This window comes from Sapajus apella, unplaced genomic scaffold (genome assembly GCF_009761245.1).
Source record: "Sapajus apella isolate SASKATOON/1434 unplaced genomic scaffold, GSC_monkey_1.0 scaffold1, whole genome shotgun sequence".
Taxonomy (NCBI): Eukaryota; Metazoa; Chordata; class Mammalia; order Primates; family Cebidae; genus Sapajus; species Sapajus apella.
Window position 1 is genome coordinate 59,650,966 of NW_022436941.1, and position 20,428 is coordinate 59,671,393.

Genomic DNA, 20,428 nt, shown 5'->3' on the forward strand with positions numbered 1-20,428 from the left:
TTCCTAAAGAATATATTTGCTGGATAAAGGATTCTGTGTCAACAGTTTTAGTGCTTTTTTAAAGCACTTTATAAATATTGCTCCTCTGTCTTGGCCTCCATGGTTTCTGATGAGAAATCTGCCATCTCTGAAATCTTTGGTTCTCCTGTATACAAAATATTTTCTTTACACTTGGTTTCATCACTTTGATTATGATGTGCCTGGGTGTGAACATTTTTATGAATTTGCTGTGCCAGTAAACCTGCTTTAAAAATAATGCTATGTAAATGTATGTAAATATTAGTGTTTTGCCAAATGTTTGGAAGTTTTCAGCTATTATTTCTTCAGATATTTTTTCTTCCAATTGTTCTTTTTGGATTCCTAACATGAATATTAGACCGTTTGATATTGTCCCACAGATCCCCAAAGGTCTTTTTTTTTTTTTCCACTTTTTTCTCTTTGTCATTCAGACACTGGATAATTTCTGGTCATGTATCTTCAAATTTACTGACTCTTCCCTCAGTCATCTTCATTCTGTTGTTGAGACTTTCCAGTAAATTTTGTTATTGTATTTTCAGGTTTTTTTTTTTTTTTTTTTTTTTTGAGATGAAGTCTTGCTCTGCTGCCCAGACTGGAGTGCAGTGGCACAATCTGGGCTCACTGCAATCTCTATCTTCTGGGTTCAGGAATTCCCCTGCCTCAGCCTCCTGAGTAGCTGAGACTATAGTCGTCCGCCACCACGCCCAGCTAATTTTTGTATTTTTTAGTAGAGATGGGGTTTCACCATGGCCAGAATGGTCTCGATCTCCTGACCTCATGATCTGCCCACCTTGGCATCCCAAAGGGTTGGGATTACAGGCATGAGCCACCAGACCCGGCCATATTTTCAGTTCTAAAATTTCCACTTGATTCTTTTTATAGCTTCTATGCTGAGACTTTTAGCTCTTCATTTATTTCAACAGTGTTTACCCTGACTTCATATATTTCCTTTGGAGAAATGTCTTCTATGTGGAACATGATTAAAATAACTAGTTTAATGGCCAGGTGCACTGGCTAACGCCTATAATCCCAGTACTTTGGGAGGGCCACGTGGGCAGATCACCTGAGGTCAGGAGTTTGAGAACAGCCTGGGCAACATGGTGAAACCCTGTCTCTACTTAAAATACAAAAAAAATTTATCTGGGCATGGTGGTACACACCTGTAGTTCCAGCCACTCGGGAGGCTGAGGCAGGAGAATCACTTGAACCCTGGAGGCAGAGGCTGCAGTGGGCCAAGATGCATCACTGCACTCCAGCCTGGGTGATAGAGACTGTCTCAAAATAAAAAAATAAAATAACTAGTTTAAGTATTTTTCTGATAATTCTGACATTCGGGTAACCTTAGAGTTGGCTCTTGTTCATTGTCTTTTTCCTAGAGAATTGCTTAGGTTTCACTAGTTCTTTGTCAAGTAATTTTGGATTGTTTCTGGGATATATTTGGAATATTATGAGATTCTCTATCCTGTTTAAATCTTTGTAAGAATGTTTTTGTTTTGTTTTAGCAGACCATTAATCCAGTTAAGTTTCAGAGCACATATCCTAGCCATTTTTTTGGTGGCTGTGGTTCTATTGTTAGTTTTCACTGCCTTTGTTAACCTGTTCTTTGGCCCAGTTGTGCACCATCTAGTGGCCAATCTGAAACCTGGACAGTGGTCTGCACTGTAATTCAGTGTTCAGAACCTTTGCTCAGCTGCTTCTGGTCAGTTTCACACATACACAGGTTAGATGATACCAGGATTTTATTCACAGATTTAAGGGTTCCTTTTCTTCAGTTCCCTCCTATTTGTGATCTTACCTATACTCTGGTTTCTAGAACCCCATTCTTGGTTTCTGGCTAGAAAGTCAGGGCTTTAGCCTCCCTACACCATTGCCAGTGTTCTGTCCTGCAATGTCTGCTGCTAGAGCACCAGGGGGAAAGGAAGAGTGATACCTTTTTACTGCTGCTGGATTGACGTAGAGCAAGGAAAGTCCAGAATGTTCCAAGTCATTACCCATGGTTCCAATGGTGGGGAGGTGGGTCTTACTGCATCTTTCCTGAGGCTCTCTTGGAATAGTGCAATTAAACTAAAAAGCCTCCAACCTCCTTTCTGGTCCTCTGACTAGAGAGAGCAAATTGTTCCTTGGACTCCTTTTCTGTCAGCTAGTATTTTCAATTTTCCTGTTAAATGTCTTACCTTTTTTAAAAATTTGAGACAGGGTCTTGCTCTGTTGCATGATCACAGCTCACTGGAGCCTCAACCTCCTGGGCTCAAGTGATCCTCCCTCCTCAGTGCCCACGTAGCTGGGATCACAGGTATAAGCCATCACACCTGGCTATTTTTTAATTATTATTTTGTAGAGACAGTGTCTCCCTATGTTGTCGCTCACTGTAGCCTCAAACTCCCGAGCTTAAGTGATGCTCCTGCCTTGGCCTCCCAGGGTGCTGGGATTACAGGTGTGAGCCACTGCACCCGGCCTTATGTGTCTATGTGTAGATTTTCTAGTTTATTCTGTTTGGGATTTGTCTGGCTTCTAGAATGTGTGGGGTATATCTTTCATCAGTTTTTAAAATTCTGCATTCTATCTAAATATTTGCTCTATCCTATTCTTGCCTCTCTTCTCACAGCTAATGAAGCACATGTTAGAACTTTTCACTGTATTCTCTTCAGGTCTTCTGTTTTTTTTTCCAGCTGTTCCATGCTGCATAATGGATAGTTTCTTCTGAGTTATTTTCCAGTTTTTAAACTACTCAATTGGCTGTGTTCTATTACATTTACTTACTGAGTTTTAAAGCGCAGTTTTTATGTACAATTCTTGCAATGTTTATATTCAGTTCTTTTCCAGATTAGCTCCACAACTTTTTATAGTTTCCCATTTCCTGCAAGTACGTTCACAAACCTGCCTTTATTTCCTTAAACTAAGAAAACATCTCTAATACCTACGTCTGTGAGTTTGTTTTCATTGCTTCAAGTAATTCTTGCCTCTGGAATCTAGATTCCTTATATGCCTACTTAATTTTTACTATACATTACTAGACATATTTGAAAAGTAATTTGAGACCTACAATGCAATTACTTTTCCATGGAAAGGATTTACATTTTATTTTCTCTGTCACCTGGAGGCATAACCAGTATGGGAACACCTTAAAGGAAGTTCAATGCTTAGGATTCTTTAGATCACTAAGGCAGTTCTAAACTTGCCTATTCTTTTACATTGGTTCTTCCATCTCAGATTCATTATCATTTTAAAGGTGAAACTATTTGGGGCTCTCAGCTTATTGTGTGAAGGGTCTTCTGTTACGTTCACATATATGGGCCTTGAACTTTGATTTCTGTCCCCAACCCTCATAAAGGTTGTCAGAGTAGGGGCCCATGCTCACTTCTCTTATTCTCTTTACTTTTGGACTAGGCATTCCTTATTGTCTGGAAAAGTCTCTTTGATGTTTTAAGATTATTCTTGTATTTTAATCAACAGGAACATGATGTAAATATCCTAGCACGCAAATTTCAGAAACAGGAAGTTTCCCACAATTGCATCTTTGTTCCTACATGGCCAAATCCTAATCTTTCTCTTGGCATGCTCTGCACTTAAGCACATACTACTTGTGGCATGGAATCCATGAATGTTTATAAAGAACCATGTCTAATTCTGTCAGAACAATTAATCGCTTTAAAAATTTTTTGTTTAAAAACCTCGTAAAGTGTTCTGCATGTATCAGGTATACAGACACACAAAATTTGTTGAATAGCTGCATAAAACAAATGGGCTAGATTTTACTTCATATTTCAAAATTCAGAGAAAGAGAGTAGTATTAAAAGATAAGCCAAAAATAGATCATTGCAGACTGAGTACAAAGAACGATTCTATTTTTTCACTCTTAAAAAACTAAAATTTCGAATTAAGTACCAATGACCAAATAAGTAACAAACACATTCAGAAACATACTATATATACATCTGCAAAGAATACTTCAAAATGTGCCTCCAAACTTGAGGCACATCATTCCAAATTTTATTGAATGTTGAGATTTTATGAAAACAAATCTAAAGCTATCCCATCATGGAAGAGCCCTGCACCATTTGGTTATTTTAAGACTGTGCAATTACTTACATGGCACAATATGTACACTATATTAAGAAAACATAAATTGGGTTTTCATCTTACACCATTTCAATAAATTTCACAAATTATAACAGGTTGCCATTTTATTGAATATCTGCAACACTTTACATTGTTCATGAATTAGCCACTTTCAGAAGGCTGATATCCTCCTCCCAATTGTCTTTGGCTAGTATTATAGATGTGATTCAGTACAAACTATATGCCCAAACTGATGAACATTCTCAGTCTCTCCTAGCTTGAGACCTTAAATCCTGAGTTATAACTCTGACTTGATCTTCAAGTTGAGATGCTTCATAAATATTTTTCTTAAAACAGGGTTATTTAGCATAGTTTTTCTTGAAATATATGAGTGTTTTTGATACAAAAACATATATTACACATAAGAATGTTTAAAGCATCAAAATAATGATTAAATTTTTTATATAACTTAAATGACAGGACTACAATATGCTCCCCTTTTTTTGCTGTTTGAAGTAAAGAGGAAAGCTCTGTAACAATTTCAAATACATAGAATTTAACTTATGTTAATATCCTGTTATAAAAAATAACTACCATATAAACAATTTAAAATATGCAAAAGTAATTAGTTCATTTAAATTTATACTTAACATTGGTGTCAATGAAAATATGCGGAGTTGCCAAGAAATATCTAAGGATTAAAGTGGAAGTAAAAAAACCTGTTTCAGGCTTCATTTATTGCTACATAATGTCTACTTCAAGGGTCATCTGGCCTGTCGACAGTCACACTCATAAGTGGTAAATACAATGGTATACTTTGGAAGAAAAGGAGGAAAAAAATAATGTACTATGATACAAAAATATTGCTTATATACAAGTTATTAAAGTTTTATAAAACACATTCAGAATAATATGTTCTTGCTATAAAAACAATATACTTAAATATAGAAGCAAAAAATCCTGAAGCACCCACATTATTTTAAGATCCATTTAATCAGGAAAAACTATATATATATGGATATATAATACATATATATGTATAATTTGAGAAGAAAAAAGGCAAATTTTTAATCTAAAAAGAGTTTATCTAATTATGGAGGTAGGTCTCCACTCCAATTATACAAATAAGTTATCAGCTTTATTCAAAGAATTACAAGTCTAAGATTTCAAAACTGGTTTTTGTGCCACTGAAATACAATTTTGACAGACTTTAGAAACCAGTATTCTAACTGGCATATACAGAAAACAGACATTTCCTTCATAAGGTTACATCTGAAGAGAGCCTTCATTAAAATCATCATTGACATAAAGAGGTATACCTAAGTGCAGATACTTTGGCTTAGCATTTAAATAACACAGTAAATGCTACAAATTTCTTAAAAGAAATCCTTGTCTTTTTAGTACTTAAATTAATTGTAAAGCTTCAAAAATCATGGATCTTTTAAACTTTTAGCTATTTAAATATTGTGCTAATGATTTGAAAAGCTCATTCCTGCCTAAAGCGCAAAGCTTACGTGTTTCAAAAATCAGACATATTTATACTTTTAGTGTTTGTGGCATTTCAGCTTTAGTGCTGGAGTTAGTTTTAACAAATCAGGTTGCAATATATAATATGGCTCAATCTTTCACTAAAAAAGATGTTCTATAATGAAAAACACTAATTCTATTTCTAATGGTAAACTAGAGTTGGAGGTCCCACCATGGATCACAGGTATCAGAGCACTATCAAGATCATTTAGATAACGCTGAGGCAGAAGTTGACCTTCAGATCCTGCCTGAAATTCAACCTGGAAAAAAAAAAATCTTAATAAGAAAATGAGCAATCTTGTGAATGTAGAATCTAGCTCAGAATGTGAATATAAAATAAGTGAAATACTTAAAAATATCAGTTCAAGCATGTTAAATATTTGATATATTTATAAAAAGTATTCTACATTCTCCTGTATTTCCTTTATCCTTCTACTACAAAAATTATAATTGTCCCTCCCCATATATCATAAAGATAAAATGGCCTCTATGTCATACTTTACGTTTCTCTAAATGAACACATACACAAATTGGAGGGATGAGGCTTTGAAGAACTTCTGATATTAAATTAAAAACCCCATGGTATTAAAAAAAAACTCCTTAAAATATTTCAAATTTGTTATTGCAATAATATTTAATATTAGAATCTAATGGTGCAAATTACATTTTAATACAATTTGACTGAAAAAATTCACAGTGCTTACTCAAATAACAAATAGTTACTGGATGCTTCCTTGAAAAGCGGGCTTTTAATAGTGAGATAAAAACAAAACCCCCTTTCCAGTAAGAACTATGAGCAAAACATATCCTGGCTGGAGAAAAGCAAATCTACAACATATGAATTCACCCATGTAACCATTCTAATGAAGTCTTGGCTTTGAAAATCTATACTGGATGTTGGAAAGAGTTACTTGGATGTCGAAAAGAGAACTTTCAGTTCAAATCTTTTAAAGAAATAAATATTCCTCCTCCTAAAAAATTCAGAATATTTATTTTCCTAACAGATTTAAACTGAAAGTTCAAAGAAAAACAAATTGTTTTTACATGCAAGATAATCATCACTCCTTGTTAAGAGAAATATACATTAAAATAATACTGGGGCCCAGTCATGGTGGCTCATGCCTATAATCCCAGCACTTTGGGAAGCTGAGGCAGGAGGATGGCTTGAGCCCAGGAGTTCAAAACCAGCCTGGGAAACATAGTGAGACAGCATGTCTTTAAAAAGTAGTAATAATATTAATAATAATGTGATATTTTCACCTATCAAATTGTCCAAGTTCGAAAGTTTGATTATATACTTCTTTGATAAGGATGTGGGGGAGGCCAGGTGTGGTGACTCACACCTATAATCCCAGCACTTTGGGAGGTCAAGTGAGCAGATCACACGAGGTCAAGAGTTCAAGACCAGTCCAGCCAACATGGTGAAACCCCATCTCTACACAAAAATTAGTCGGGTGTGGTGGAGTGTGCCCATAGTCCCAGCTACTCAGGAAGCTAAGGCAGGAGAATTGCTTGAACCCAGGAGGCAGAGGCTGCAGTGAGCTGAGATTGTGCCACTGCACTGCAGACTGGGTGACAGAGCAAGACTGTGTCTCAAAAACAGGATGTGAGGGTTTGGAGGGGAAGAGCTCTCACATATTGCTGGAGGAAATATATATAAATTGGCATAATCTCTATTTGGGATAATATGGTAATATCTATTGAATATATATACTCAGGCCTGGCAATTCTATTCAGAATTTTTTTATAGATATATTTACACTTATATAAAAGCAAAATATTGTGGACAACCTAAATGTCTATTGACATATATCAAACATGCATGGATAACTAGTTAAATTATGGTACATTTATATAATCAACTACTATGCCACTGTTAAAAAGAATATATACTAGTATTAATATCTTTAGGATATATTAAAGAGGTAAAAAATATGTAAAAGAGGGGAGATGAAAAAGGAGGATGCACATGTATTTGGTTGTACATGCATAAAATCACAAAGAATACTAAGAATTCTTGAGTAACACTGATTGGCCAGAGAAGGAGGATAAAGGAAGTATGGAGGTGAACTGATCGGTTGATGTCAACAGTAGGAAAGATATTTCCAAGGCTGTTGCCTTTATACACCTCTCTGGGAACCATTTACACTGTAGTGTGGAGTTATTATCTCCAGAATCCACCAGTTACATAGAATACAGTGTGAATGCTGCTATGTGGAAATGTTCAGTGAGGTGGTCCTGGTATATATACACTTTTAGGTTTTAAGATTTTAAATCAGGTACATATAGAATCTAGTCAGAATAAGTAAATTTAAAAATCTATCTATAAGGCAGGGTAGTCACGCGCAAGGTTCAGCAAACTATGGCCTGCAGGCCAAATTTGGCCCCACGGGGTAAACAAAATTTCTCTGGAACACACCACACTCATTTATCTACCTACTTTGAATGGCTGCTTTCCCAATATAATGGTAGTGTAGAGTAGTTGTGAAAGAACCATACTGCCTACACACTGTCCAAAATAGTTACTGTCTGTCTTTTTACAAAAAGTTTGCTGACCCTTGTTATGGAGATTAATACAGATACTGTATGTGAAGTGTATAGCACACATTTAATGCTCAACAAATTTTCATTCACTTCTTTCATCCCAAAATAAAAGGTTGGAGAGAAACTTGATTATTTTAATATGCAATACATTCATTTCAAAAATACATCACAAAAGCACACCTCACCATATCAGTGTCAATGGAAACTCTGAGTCCAATTTTATTCATCCCATTACTCTTTAGAGTTTTCAGGTGAGGGCACAGCGCAGCACTACAAGCCATGGCTATTTCTTTTGCAAACTGATAAGAAGTTGATAAAATAGATAAATCCTGGTCCTTTAGAAAGTAGAACACCTGAAATGTATTTAATTAGGAAACAAGTCATGATTAAGATTAAAAGTAACTTTTAAATGCAACAATTGCTGCTTTCAACTTTAATTAGATTCCAATGTAAAGTGCCACGAAAATCATTAGTTGTGAGAATTCTGTATCAATAGCTTGATCTGTATTATTAGTAAAAACATAAAACCAAAGGTTATGGTAAATATGGAAATGGCTCAGCTATTTGTGCCTAAAGTTAGTTTGTAGCAAGGAAAGCCTTTTTAAAACAGTACAAGTGTATCCTGTAAGAACATCTATATGAAGGTAAGATAAAACAAATGATATTCCATTGTGTCTATATTCTCTGTAGGTTCTATTTTGTACATGTAATAAAATCACAAAGAATGCTTAAGAAATAAATGTGAGGGGGAATAAGGTGGTAGACTAAGGAATTGGGAGTCTATAGTTTTGTATCCTCTAATTTAAAAAAAAATTGGAACATAAAAAAATAACTTTCATATGTGAATGCTGATTATAAATTAATGACAATAAAATATCTTATTTTTTGTAAAATATGAGGAAAAGGAAAATATGGTCAAATAACATAACACAGTCCAAAGATGGCAATGCTGCCAACACTTAACTGTTAGCTGGGAGGCAGTACCACCATTTGACAGCCTGAACTAACCCTATGGAAATCCAATTCTGGTGTATAAAAGTCTGGGGTGGAAATGTGCGTGTCTCAAAGTGTAGCATAAAAAGTATAAGCTTCACATACATATTTAGAGGTTGAGTATGCATAATCTCCAAATTCAAAGAACAAAAACATATTGAAACACAGCATGTAAAAGGAAGGAAACTTCTTTGTTAGTTACCTCACTACATTTTACAATCTTCTCATCACTTTCAAAATCTGCTTCCAGTTTTATTTTTTCACTTGGAAATCCCTGTAATGATATTCCATCCACTGAACTGATAACACTACCAAATAAAACATAATAAAATAGAATTATTAGCACCAATGTGCTTTTTGAAATAAATCATTAGATTTGAACAGATGAAATGAGGGAAAAAATATAAAAGAAGGTATTTCAATTATACACAAAATAATTAAATCTGTAGTTCATATTCATTTACCAAGATTTCTTGATTGTGTAGTAATCTTTTTTTGTTCCATCAATAAATTATATCTCCTTTCTCATATGTTCAATTCAGACCTGAAGTTTAAAATACCTTAGATAGCCATGTGTGGTGGCTCACGCCTGTAATCCCAGCACTTTGGGAGGCCAAGGTGGGCAGATCACGAAGTCAGAAGTTCAAGATCAGCCTGGCCAGCATAATGAAACTCCATCTCTACTAAAAATACAAAAATTAGCTGGGTGTGGTGGCACACGCCTGTAGTCCCAGCTACTCGGGAGGCTGAGACAGGAGAATTGTTTGAACCCAGGAGGCGGAGGTGGCAGTGAGCCAAGACCACGCCATTGCACTCCAACCTGGATTACAGAGTGAGACTCTATCTCATAAACAACAAAACAAAAAACCCTTAGAAAAAACCTCCTAGTAGGGCTGGGCGCGGTGGCTCATGCCTGTAATCCCAGCACTTTGGGAGGCCGAGGCGGGTGGATCACAAGGTCAAGAGATCGAGACCATCCTGGTCAACATGGTGAAACCCCGTCTCTACTAAAAATACAAAAAATCAGCTGGGCATGGTGGCATGTGCCTGTAATCCCAGCTACTCAGGAGGCTGAGGCAGGAGAATTGCCTGAACCCAGGAGGCGGAGGTTGCGGTGAGCCGAGACGGCGCCATTGCACTCCAGCCTGGGTAACGAGAGCGAAACTCCGTCTCAAAAAAAAAAAAAGAAAAGAAAAGAAAAGAAAAAACCTCCTAGTAGAAAAGCTGTCTCATTAATTCAAAAACTCTATTTTGGAATCCTTCAGCCCTCTTCTTCCTTCTTTGCTCCAGACCCCTTAGCCAATCTCAAAAAAAGAAAAAAGTAACTGAAGAGAGGAAGGAGTGGCAGTAATAATCTGTAAGGCCTCTAAGGTATATATTATTAAATCCAGTTGTTTGTATTAATAGTGAATCAAAATAATACAGTATATATCATCCAAAGGAATCTTTTACTTATATGACAAGAATAGGTACCATCTGACAGAAAAAGTGTCTTGCTTTTCTCAGCCCTGGCATCAAGCCCATGCTGCTACACAACGGATGTTTCATCATCGAGCCCCTCCCAAATAGACCATCCTAGTCCAAAAACCACACCACAACTCATGAGGCTAGTTAGGCACATGTTTGTAAAACAGATTGTATTCACTAATTCGAGTATAAGCATTTAAAAAAAATGGTGTAAGTCTATATTCATTCACAAAATATTTAATTTTATTAATGCAATGTTTTAATCCTTCCCTTTCCTTCAAATCAATTATATTTTAGAATAAAAAAAATTCCTACCCTTTGTTTCCTTTTTCTTCGGAATCTACCCAGCAAATATCCACGTATTCTCTCAGGTCTACTGCATCAACTTTCCCACATGTAATTTTAAAGTCTTTCTGCTCTCGTAAAGCTAGCCGCAAGCCATTCATGGTCTCTGGAGTTATTTGTACCATTAAGCCATCTAGAAATGAGAGTAAGTTTCACATTTCTTTTGCCAAATACCAATGTGTATATCTAAGCCATAAAATTTGCTATCAAAATATGTTCTGTATAAGGTACAAGTTTTAAATTATTTGCTAATCATCTTAATGGTTGTTTTCCACTAAGAAATAAGACAAGTATTTAGCAAAGTTAAGATTTTTTTTTAAGGTTAAAAACAAAGATGAGAATTTCTGCTTCTGGTGATGATGAAATAACTGGTACCAAAAAGCCCTTTCAGGACAACCAACCATAAGACTAAAAAAAAATATATGAGATAACTGTTTTTAGGTTATTGCACTAGGCAGTGCAATACTGAGATCCCTAAAGGGAATCTGAAGAGATAAGCTCACAGTTATCTCCAGGCAGAGAACTCAGGTAAGCTTAGTGGGTCACCTGAGGAAATTATTCCCAAGTGACTTACAGGTGGTGTTGAGCCTGTAGGTGTACAAAAGTCAAGAAATTAGGTTTGGGAACCTCCGCCTAGATTTCAGAGGATGTATAGAAATACCTGGATGCCCAGGCAGAAGTTTGCTGAAAGGGTGGAGCCCTCATGGAGAACCTCTGCTATGGCAGTGCAGAAGGGAAATGTGGGGTTGGAGCCCCCACAAAGAGTCCCCACTGGGGCACTGCCTAGTGGAGCTGTAAGAAGAGGGCCACCATCCTCCAGACCCCAGAATGACAGATCCACCAACAGCTTGCACTGTGTGCTTGAAAAAATGGCAGACACTCAACACCAGCCCATGAAAGGGGCTGGGAGAGGCTTTACCCTGCAAAGCCACAGGGTTGGAACTGCCCAAGGCCATAGGAGCCCACCTTTTGCATCAAAATGACCTGGATGTGAGACTGGAATCAAACGAGATCATTTCAGAGATGTAAGATTTGACTGCCCTGATGGATTTCAGACTTGCATGGGGCCTGTAGCCCCTTCATTTGAGCCAATTTCTCACATTTAACATACATGTATTTACCCAATGCCTGTCCCCCAAATGTATCTAGGAAGTAACTAACTTGCTCTTGATTTTACAAGCTCATAGGCAGAAGGGACTTGCCTTGTCTCGGACTAGATTTTGGACTTTGACTTTTGCATTAATGCTGGAATGAGTTAAGACTTTGGGAGACTGCTGCAAAGGCATGATTGTGTTTTGAAATCTGAGGACATGTGATCTGGGAGGGGCCAGGGGCAGAATAATATGGTTAAGCCTTGTGTCCCCACCCAAATCTCATTTTAAATTGTAATCCCCATAGTCCCCACAAGTCAAGGGAAAGACCAGGTGGATGTAAATGGATCATGGGGGCAGTTTCCCCCATGCTGTTCTAATGATAGCAAGTGAGTTCTCACAAGATCTGATGGTTTTATAACCAACTCTTCCCCATTAACTTGGCACTTCTCCTTCCAGCTGCCTTGTGAAGAAGGTGCCTTGCTTCCCCTTCACCTTCCACCACGACTTTAAGTTTCCTGAACCCTCCCCAGTCGTGCTAAACTGTGAGTCAATTAAACCTGTTTCCTTTATAAATTACCCACTCTCAGGTGGTTATTTTTTTTCAAGTTTCATTTATTTATTAATTAGTGTAATCTGCAATAGATTACATCAACATGATTTCATGCATTTAGAGAAGAAATATTTCCTGGTTAAGTAGAAAACTGTGTGGATGGCCTCTGGAAGACCTTCATTTTAAAGCAGCTTTATAGTGAAACATTTCATTTAGAAATCCAGATGTTCTTTCTTCAGTTTGCTGTAATCCACATTCACTGAGTAGAACTTGTATTGATCATTGGGACCCAGTTTGTTCCAGGGCTCTGGGTTATTCTTTCTGTCCCAACAAACATCCGGATTGAACAATACCAGACGCAAGAGATACAGGACCACTCCACTACCTCCAGTTCCAATAAATACAAAGAGGGGGGATCAAGGCTGGATGCTTCTTGGCCTGATCTGGTGGAGCATGTTCCCAGCAGAAGCCTCTGATTAGAAAGGAGAGAACCAGCCTAGCCACAAGGCCCTGGGCTAAGTAGTATCTCAGGCAGTTCTTTATAGCAGTATGAAATTGGACTAATACACTTAGAAAGCCACATACTACCATAATTGATTTTAAAAGAATTAGAAAATCTAAATGTTATGGATAGAATTGTGTTTCCCCAGAATTCATATGTTGAAGCCCTAACCCCCAAATGTAACTGTATTTGGAGTTGGGCCTTTAAGGAGATAACTAAAGCTAAATTAAGTCATAAAGGTGAGGCCTTAATCTGAAAGGACTGGTGTTTTTTTTGTTTTTTTGTTTGAGACGAGGTGTTGCTCTGTTGCCCAGGCTGGAGTGCAATGGCACAATCTCAGCTGACTGCAACCTATGCCTCCCAGGTTCATGCAATTCTCCTACCTGAGCCTCCCAAGTAGCTGGGATCACAGGCGCCCACCACCATGCCTGGCTAATTTTTGTATTTTTAGTAGAGATGGGGTTTCACCACGTTGGCAAGGCTGGTCTTGAACTCCTGACCTCAAATGATCCACCTGCCTCAGCCTCCCAAAGTGCTCAGATTACAGGCATGAACCAAAGTGCCCAGCCTAGGACTGGTGTTCTTATAAGAAGAAGAGATACTGGAGCTCACTCTCTTTCTGAGAGTGCACACAGAGAAAAGGCCATGTAAGGATACAGCCACCCTCAAGCCCAGGAGACAAGCCTCACCAGAAACCAACCCTGTTGGCACCTTTATCTTGAACTTCTAGCCTCTAGAATTGTGAAAAACATAAATGTTTTTTAAGCTACTCAATCTCTTGTATTTTGTTATGGCAGCCCAAACTGATTCAGAAGAAGTAATCACAAAAAATACTGAAAACAGACATAATTAAAAGAGTAGACAATCAATTGCAGTGATTGGATCTTATTTGGATACTGACTAAGAAAATGGGGGTAATGTGACTACTGATTGGATATACAGGTATTATTGATAAAATATTTATGTGTGATAATACAGGTTGAATATCCCTTATCTGAAGTGTGTAGGACCAGAAGTGTTTCAGATTCCAGATTTTCTTTGGATTTTGGAGTATCTGCATTATATACTTAACAGTTGAGCATCTGAAATTGAAATGTGAAATCTGGCATGCTCCAATGGGCACTTCTATTGAGAGTCATGCCAGCACTCAAAGAGTTTAGGATTTTGAAGCATTTCACATTTTTTGATTTGGAATGTTCAACCTGTAGTTTTGTGGTTATGTTTCTGAAAAACTACTTTTTCTTTTAGAAACATGTATTATTTGTGAATGAAATGATATAATAACAATAAACCAATGGGAAGAGTAGGTAAGGAGTATGGATAAAGTAGGTAGATTATAAATTGATAACTGTCAAAGGTGGGTGATGGTTCCATTAACATTTATCATATTATACTTTTTTACTTTTATACATGCTTCATTTTTTCATAGTAAAAGTGAAAATGTTTACAAAAACAATAAAATAGTATGGTATCAGTACAGAGTTAAACAAACTGACTAAAACACAACAAAAGCTAAGAACATAGCCCAGAAACAGATTTTCATGGAAATAAAACGTGCCATGTGACAGACACAGCATTAAAGATTACTAGGGCAAAGGGACAATTCAATATCTGATGGTAGATCAACCCCTATTCAAATGACAAAAAAAGTCACTGGATTTCTCTACCTCACACTACACACAAAATTAAATTCCAGATAAATTAAGGACTTAAGTGTGAAAGGCAAAACTTTAAATCTTCAAAGACAACATAAGAGAATACCTTTCTAAACTATATGATAGATTTCTTAAATAAAAGACATTAGCTATAAAAGAGTCATAAATTATACTGTATTGAAATGAGAACTTCTATTTAAAAAGACACTAAAAATGGTAGAGAAGGAATAAAAATACATAAAATTGTGTAACTACAAATCAATTAGAAAAAGACACACAATCCAATAGAAAAATGGGCAAAAGAAATGAACAGACATTTCATAGAAGAGGCAACATGCATGTCCAATAAATATGTAACAGGATGCTGTGCTTATTAATAATTAGGGATATGCTAATTATGACTATATTCAGAGATACCTACAGGATTGACACAAATTAAGCAGTCTGATAAAATCACATTTGGAAAAATGTAAACCAATCATAAATTTTATATATTCTGATGGTAATATAAATTGGTACAACGAATTTGTGAAGTTTCTAGGGAAACTCTAGAATATATTCTTAGAATAGAAACAACCCAGAAGTTCATGATCAGGAAATAAATATGTTGTAATGCATTCACAAACTATTTAACAGCATTTAAAAGGAATAAACTATAGTTGTAAGAAATAACATGCATAAATTTTAGAAACTCATATTGTATGAAAATAGGGAGTTCCATATGACTATGTGAAGAATGATTTCAATTTTATATATCTCCTAAATAAGCACAAACAATATGTTGTTTAGGCAGACGTATATACAAAGTAAAAAACAATTAAGCAAGAGAATGATAAACACAGTATTCAGTCCAGTCACTAATTCTTGGGGAGAGGCGGAAGAGAGAGATAAGTCTTCTAGTTCTTGTGCTGGTTGATGAATTCATAGAAGTTTGTGGCACTGTGCTTTATAACTTACATATGTTCTTTTGTAAGTATCAAATGTATTTTTAAAAGGTTGCAGAAAAATAACTACATTAAAACAACATTAAAAATGAAACTCATACCTTCAACTATGCTGGACTTAGCAAGAAATCCTGATGATGTTTTCAGAGCTCCATTGAATACCACAAAACTTGCACCTGTCACTGATCAAGAAATACAAGAATTATTTGTTTTAAACTGCTCATTTTTTTTTTTTTTTTTTGAGACGGAGTTTCATTCTTGTTACCCAGGCTGGAGTGCAATGGATCACCGCAACCTCCGCCTCCTGGGTTCAGGCAATTCTCTTGCCTCAGCCTCCTGAGTAGCTGGGATTACAGGCATGTACCACCACGCCCAGCTAATGTTTTGTATTTTTAGTAGAGACGGGGTTTCACCATGTTGACCAGGATGGTCTCGATCTCTTGACCTCATGATCCACCCGCCTCGGCCTCCCAAAGTGCTGGGATTACAGGCTTGAGCCACCACGCCCAGCCTAAACTGCTCATTTTTATATTACATATTTGTTAAGTGCAGGATGTGGATATGCACATTTGAAGTACTCAATAAATGTTATACCACAACTTACATTAGAAAACTTTTAAAAAATTAAGATACAATATTATATTAAAATAATTTAATGCATCCAGGCACAGTGGCTCACGCCTGTAATCCCAGCACTTGGGGAGTCCGAGAGGGCAGATCACCTGAGGTCAGGAGTTCAAGACCAGCCTGGCCAACATGGTGAAACCACATCTCTACTAAAAATAAAAAAATTATAGCAAGTGCCTGTAATCCCAGCTACTGAGTAGGCTGAGGTAAAACTGCTGGAACCTGGGAGGCGGAGGTTCCAGTAAGCTGAGATCACACCACTGTGCTCCAGCCTGGGCAACAGAGCAAGACTCTGTCTCAAAAAAAAAGTAAATAAAATAAATAATAAAATAATTTAATGTTATTAATAATTAATGGACTATTAAACTGTTTTAAATGTTTGTGCCTGTATTAGTGAGAGTGTAGGAAATCAAACATTCACTACTGGTGAGAGCACAAAAAAGAACAGTCTTTATGGAGCCCTAACTTGGCAATTTTCTACTAAAATTTCAAGTAAATGTATCCTTTGACACACCAATTCTACTTCTAGGAATTTATCTTATAGATAGGTTCAAATGTATACAAAGCCATTCACTGTACCATTTTTATAAACAGCCCCTAAGGATTGGTAACAACTTATGTCCATCAATAAGGAACAGTTAAAGAATGCATAACATATAAAATGGAAAGTTCTGTAGAATATGAAAGCTCTTTATATACAAACATAGATTAATCTCCAAAGTGTATTAACAACAACAAAAAAGCAAGGTAAGAATGGAAAAATACTATGACTTCTCTAAAAAAGTGGAAGAGATAGATGTGTATGTGTGTGTTTCTTGAATATACATTAAAGCAAAAAATGCCTCTTAAAGGATATATAAGAACTGATAATATTGGTTTGGTTGCCTGTAGGGATGGCTGGATGGTCAAGGGAGGAAAGGAGATTTTTCACTATAAACATTTATACCTTTTTAATTTTACCACATAAAAATATACCTATTCAACAAATGAATACTCAAGAGTTGTTAAATTTTAATGGCAAAAATGCCAATATGTTAAGTAATAAAGTATAATATAAAAGTATAAATATCTGGTATAAAATCATCTATTTAACATATATTAATATAATATACATTATATTATATATAATATCAGAAGGAAATACAGTAAAATGTCAATAGTGACCATATCTTGGCACTTTTTTACAACTTTTCAAAATGCATTTTCTAAGCTTACTACAAATAAGTATATATTACCTTTATAAGCAGAGGAAAAAATTTTATTAGCAACCAGAATGTCAGATTATTCTAGGTATGTTATCCTATAATAATGTATTAATTTTATGAAATGCTTCCATTTAACTTTCAATTTGTTAGGCCTTCTACTGCAAGGGTTTGGTAATCAGAGCAATCACTGAAGCCATTCAGCCATAGCTGAGAGTAATATCATTCATACATGCTGCTTGTTATGTTTTATAAATCATTCTTATCCTTATCACCCTGTGCTCCCCCAACTAACAGTTGTTGGAGCAGAGGGTGAACAAATGTGAAAAGAAATATCTTATTTCAGAAAGAAATTATTCCAAGAAAGACTCCCACTCTATGGGATACATGAAACCTAAATATGTCAAAAGGCATATAGTCTTCCAAGTCTGTAAGCCTAATGTAGCCCAAGAGAAAAACAAAAATTAGAAACAATTTTTAAATCTGTTATGTAGCTAAAATTTCAAAGCATACTGTTTTATCACCAACAATTCAGCAAATAAGTAAATATACATTTATTTCCCCTTTGAAAGGAACTCTATTAATTGAACCATGATGCTCACCTTTTCTAGGATGGCCAGTGGCACTGTTGGCCTGTGTTTGATACATTCCATCATTCTGTATACAGACTAGATGAGAATCTGCTTCTGTACTGAAACTAGCTCCAATGCTAATGACATGCTCATTAGAAGAATTTAGTACTTTCATTACCTGAATAAAAACAAAAACAACAACATTTGTCTAGAAACACTTTTAACATTGTATGCTTATTCTAAGAGCCACGTTCCTGACCAACTTCATAATTATCAAGCTTTGGTCTGAACAACTCCCTGGGAATGTGATAGAAACAAATGTTTTAAAATAAAATCACTTCAGTTGAACAGTAATCACCTCAATAAAACAGTAAGGAAAAAAAGAAGAAACACAATGAAATAGATTATTTACTAGTAAACAAATTCTAGGATTTCAAAAACAATATTTATTGTTGCCATAATACAATAGATAGTCTAATTCAAAATAAAAAATTTAATGTGACATAATTCTAAGGAACTCTAATGTTCAATAATTGTCATTTGAATACAATAATTATACTTACATCGCTGTACTTTTTTCGTGGTATTTTTATGCTGCTTTTTCCCATTTCCATATGAATCAATAGGTCATCTATATTATGCAAAGTATACTGGTAATTTCGAAGGTCCTGCATAAAATAATCCCATTACCATAAACTACTATCCATGAGCATTTTCCCATCCATTAAATCCTTTTTCAAGAAATCCTTCTCTACATCAGTAATAACGAATATCATTCTCAAGAAAAATTTTGTAGTATTTAGGGTATCTCCTCTTTTTAGTTACAGAACTTCCAAAATAGAAAAGCTCTTCAAACTATGCATGTATAAATAAAAGTGAGTCCACTGAAATACTTTTCTAAGGTAACAGAGAAACACAAAATTACAAAAATTATAGATGGAAGAGAACTTTAGATATCATCTAATCCAACACTTCCTATTATAAATGAGGAAACTAAGGCCATAATTAGCTCAAAATCACAAGACTGACTGACTCTACTAACACATTTACAAAAGTTTCAACAACTTTAAGAGGTCTGTGTAGAGGTTCTACATTACCTAAATATCCAAGAACTAACTGCAGGAGAGTGAATCAAAAGGCAATTAGAATCAGGTACACAACATACATGAGGAGACAGTATGTTCTAAAAAGCAATTCATCAAAAACTGAGCACTAATATGTTAAAATAATTAGGATTTATTTTAAATGAATGGTCATTATACTAAACATGGCAAATTAAAGTAGGCAAATATAAATGTGTAAAATTTGCTAAATAAAGTTTGAAAATAACAGTATAAAAACACCTAATAAAATAGTTCAATTACTCACCACAAGTAAGTTCATAATAGTGTGTCCTATTTCTCCAAAAAGAGGTTTTCGGTCTCTGATACTTGTTAGAGGAGCAGGATATGCTATACATGAGAAAGGAAAACTGGTTACTATTAACAACAACAACAAAAACCAAATTATTTAATTTATTATATTCAATTCTCATTTTACAAACAAACATTAGGTATGAATATCACCCAATCAGTTCTCAGGGGAAAGTGAGAGATTTCTTTTTTCTCTTTTTGAGACAGGGTCTTATTCTGTTGCCCAGGCTGGAGCGCAGTGGTGGGATCTCGACTCACTGCAACCTCTGCCTCCCGGGTTCAAGCAATCCTCCTGCCTCAGTCTCCCAAGTAGCCGGGATTACAGGCATGCGCCACCACATCTAGCTAATTTTTGTATTTTTAGTAGAGATAGGGTTTCACCATTTTGGCCAGGCTGGTCTTGAACTCCTGACCTCAGGTGATCTGCCCAACTTGGCCTCCCAAAGTGCTGGGATTGCAGGCATGGCCACCACACCCAGCCAAGAGATAATATTAACACTTACTGTGTATCTATGTATCTACAAGATGCTACATTGAAACTGGAAACTATACATGCATTATCTTAAATTCAACTACAACCTAATGAGTAAGTGTGTCTACACTATTTCATAAATGAGAAAGTTGAGACACAGAAATTAATCAACTTGCTCAAAGTGACTAAGTTAATAATTGGTGAAATAGGTTTGAAACTAGGCTTGTCTGATTCCAAAGTATTTCATCTTTTCATTATATATCTTGTTTCTGCAAAATTATAGAGGGTGAAAAATTATGATAGTTGGTTAGAATTCTATAAATTTCTGATAGTTTAAAGAGAAATACAAAGAACTAAAGACTTTTAAGGCATATATAATTAATATTCAATTGTGCTAATTTATGAATGGTAGCAAACTTTAAAGTTCTTGGTTCAGCATGATAAA

At 35.7% G+C, this 20,428-nt stretch overlaps 1 protein-coding gene across 8 annotated transcripts in view; it reads right to left on the bottom strand.

The window, feature by feature from the left end:
- Positions 1-3,750: 3,750 nt before the first annotated feature.
- Positions 3,751-20,428, bottom strand: part of ZFYVE16 (zinc finger FYVE-type containing 16) — a 58,387-nt gene continuing 41,709 nt past the window's right edge. For 4 of the 8 annotated variants that reach the window (XM_032277217.1, XM_032277199.1, XM_032277211.1 and 1 more), the window contains 8 exons: positions 19,468-19,550; positions 18,663-18,767; positions 18,130-18,277; positions 15,800-15,880; positions 10,924-11,086; positions 9,344-9,449; positions 8,334-8,501; positions 5,706-5,864 (listed from right to left, as the gene is read on the bottom strand). In XM_032277217.1, coding sequence (XP_032133108.1) covers positions 5,706-5,864; positions 8,334-8,501; positions 9,344-9,449; positions 10,924-11,086; positions 15,800-15,880; positions 18,130-18,277; positions 18,663-18,767; positions 19,468-19,550 — 1,013 coding nt within the window. Of the gene's footprint in view, positions 5,865-8,333; positions 8,502-9,343; positions 9,450-10,923; positions 11,087-15,799; positions 15,881-18,129; positions 18,278-18,662; positions 18,768-19,467; positions 19,551-20,428 lie in introns of all 8 variants that reach the window. The other 4 variants (XM_032277192.1, XM_032277207.1, XM_032277233.1 and 1 more) reach the window with 4 other exon arrangements.